Here is a 2,773-nt window from a genome sequence, read left to right as displayed (position 1 = left end):
GTGTTGATCAATTCCAAAACTTTCAAAACTCAGACTAATGTTGATCAACTAGTAGTAAAAAACAAATGCTACCTTATTTACCATGGTCATCTTGATCATTTCGAGAGATTTTTCATATGCCAATGAAGTATATTTGAAGACAACAACAATAATATAAAAAGAAAATTTTTATATTTAGTCAAATGATGTCATGTAAACGGATGGAATGGCAACTAACTGGTCTTGGTTAGTCGGGAAACACTACTGCCTAACAAGATGCACAACAATGACGGATTCAGAAATTTTCTTCAGGAGTTAGAAAAATAAAAATATAAATATGTAAATAAACCAACAAAATATAATTTTAAGGTGGTTCAAAATTAATATATATTTTAAACTACTAACTAACGAGAAGCAAAGTCAGAAGCAATCAATAAGAATTGTGAATTAAATGAAGCAGTCAATAAGAAGTATGAATTAATCTAGATTTAATGTGAATATCAAATTACAAATGAAACCTAAAAAAAGGTCCTTTCCGAGTTGATAGACTACTGTCATTTTCATTCTCAACTTTCCCCAAACCCAAAAAGTTTTTGTATTCCTTTTAGAATAGGAACCCAATCTGCAAAACTCAAATAATCTACCCCACTTGCTAATGGAAAAAATTTATCCGCACCTACCATATACATTAAGTTAATATATGAATGATATTTATTTGAATTTAAAGTTTATATTATTTAATTATAATTAATTAGTATATATTTTATAATATTTTATTTAATTATTTAATCATAAACAATTATACAATTTGATGTATATATGAAGTGCGGCTACTTTTCACCTTCCTAATTTATAGTAGCCGCCTGGACTCACGAATCACGCCTACTTTAGTTTATCACTAATCTAATAATAATAGAAATATTTGTTTCTCCAACTTTTGCCTTTCATCAAAAATTCATCACCCAATTGTTTGACCCAATTTTCATTACATCGTACAATTCAATAGCATAATAAAACCTTCTCTCTTTAAGTAACATTATTCTGTCTCGTAAATTTTCATTCTTCTTTGTTTCCCAATTATGAATTTCATCGATAAGCAATAATCAAATTCTGAAAAATCCCTCATGATTATGTGTAAAACGAAAATGGCAGTTAATGCTGCACAACCCATTTCAACTCCATCAAGAAGAACGCCCCGCTCTTCAACACAACAACAACCACAATCTCAATCTTCAACTTCTTCTTCTACTACACGACAACCTAAATCCGGACCATCAAACAGCAGCAACCGGGTCAGTTACACCTCCAATTCCGGGTCCGGCTCGGGTTCCGAATTCCACATAGACACCTCGGTCGCTACAACATCAGTTTCCAGCCAAGCATCACTTTCCAGTCTCCGATCATCGTTACCAGATAATCCTCAAGTCTACGATTTCTCCGATATTCGTGCTGCTACGAACAACTTCCTTGCTAAGCGCTACTCCTCCACTTCTTCCTCTCAATCATGGCGGTGCACGCTCTATGGCAAAGATGTAATTATCTTCCAACGAAGAATTCAGAAATCTATGGAGAAATCTGAATTGAGAGCAAAATTATCAGTTATTTGTAGAAGTCATTACAAAAGTATAATCAAATTACTCGGCGCATCGATTTCCCGCGATCAAATTTACTTAGTATATGATTTTGTTGTTGGTTCTAACCTTTCTCTCTGCCTCCGAAACCCTAGAAATCCTAGCTATACGGTGCTTTCTACTTGGATGTCCAGAATGCAAATCGCTACTGATGTTGCTCACGGTTTGGATTATATACACAGTACTACCGGTTTGGAGGTCGATCCGGTTCACAAATACGTAAAGAGCAGTGGAATCATCGTCACGGAGCCTTCGTTTAACGCAAAAATTTGTCATTTCGGTGCGGCGGAGCTTTGCAGTGTGACCGAAAGCAAAGTCGTGCCGGAGCAGAGAGGATCGGCGACTAGGACTCGGGATTTCGAAGGTGTGAGAGGTTACATCTCTCCGGAGTTTCAGCTGACCGGAGTAGCAACACAGAAATCCGACGTGTACGCGTTCGGAGTTGTGCTGTTGGAATTATTCTCCGGCGAAGAGCCGGTGAGGTTCAAGTACGATAAAGCAACCGGAAACTACAGTAAAATCTCCATTATAGATACGGCGAGGGAGGTGGTTGAGTGCGGCGGCGATAGGGAGGAATACGGCGGCGTAGGAGTGGAGAACCGGTTGAGGAATTGGGTGGACCGGCGGTTGAATGACTCGTTTCCGGTCGAGGTGGCAAAGAAAGTAATTCGGTTGGCGTTGGATTGCTTACACGTGGAACCAGATGATAGGCCCGATATGCGACGGGTGGCGGGTAAGATATCGAAGCTGTATTTAGAGTCCGAATTTTGGACGGATCGGGTCAAAATGCCCACGGAAATATCCGTGTCATTAGCACCTCGATGAGATTACTTGGATTTTTAATTTTTTTTAAACAATTATTTGGTGAAATGTACTTTTCCAAGAGAATACTTTGACAAAAATCCACCAATTAGTTTAAAGGAGAATATCTTTTAGGCTGTTAATTTTGTCATTTTTCAATTAAGATTGTGACGCAACTGCTAGATGCTGCGATAGAAAAATAGATTCCAGATAATGAGGGGAGACATAGAACAAATATTTTATAGTAATGTCTTTAGTTGACCCACAACTATGTATGTGAATATGTATTATTTTAGTAGAACATGGATAGGAATACATTCGTTATGTAAGATACAAGAGTTGTTTATAAGATAGAATTGGGT

General features: G+C 37.2%; 1 protein-coding gene across 1 annotated transcript; it reads left to right on the top strand.

The window, feature by feature from the left end:
• Positions 1 to 810: 810 nt before the first annotated feature.
• Positions 811 to 2,554, top strand: LOC107875596 (lysM domain receptor-like kinase 3). Its single transcript, XM_016722367.2, has one exon. The coding sequence runs from the start codon at positions 1,104 to 1,106 to the stop codon at positions 2,433 to 2,435; it is 1,332 nt and encodes a 443-aa protein (XP_016577853.1). The 5' UTR covers positions 811 to 1,103; the 3' UTR covers positions 2,436 to 2,554.
• Positions 2,555 to 2,773: the final 219 nt, after the last annotated feature.

This window comes from Capsicum annuum, chromosome 6 (genome assembly GCF_002878395.1).
Source record: "Capsicum annuum cultivar UCD-10X-F1 chromosome 6, UCD10Xv1.1, whole genome shotgun sequence".
NCBI lineage: Eukaryota > Viridiplantae > Streptophyta > Magnoliopsida > Solanales > Solanaceae > Capsicum > Capsicum annuum.
Note: the sequence above shows the minus strand (reverse complement) of the source record. Positions and strands in the feature narration are given on the sequence as shown.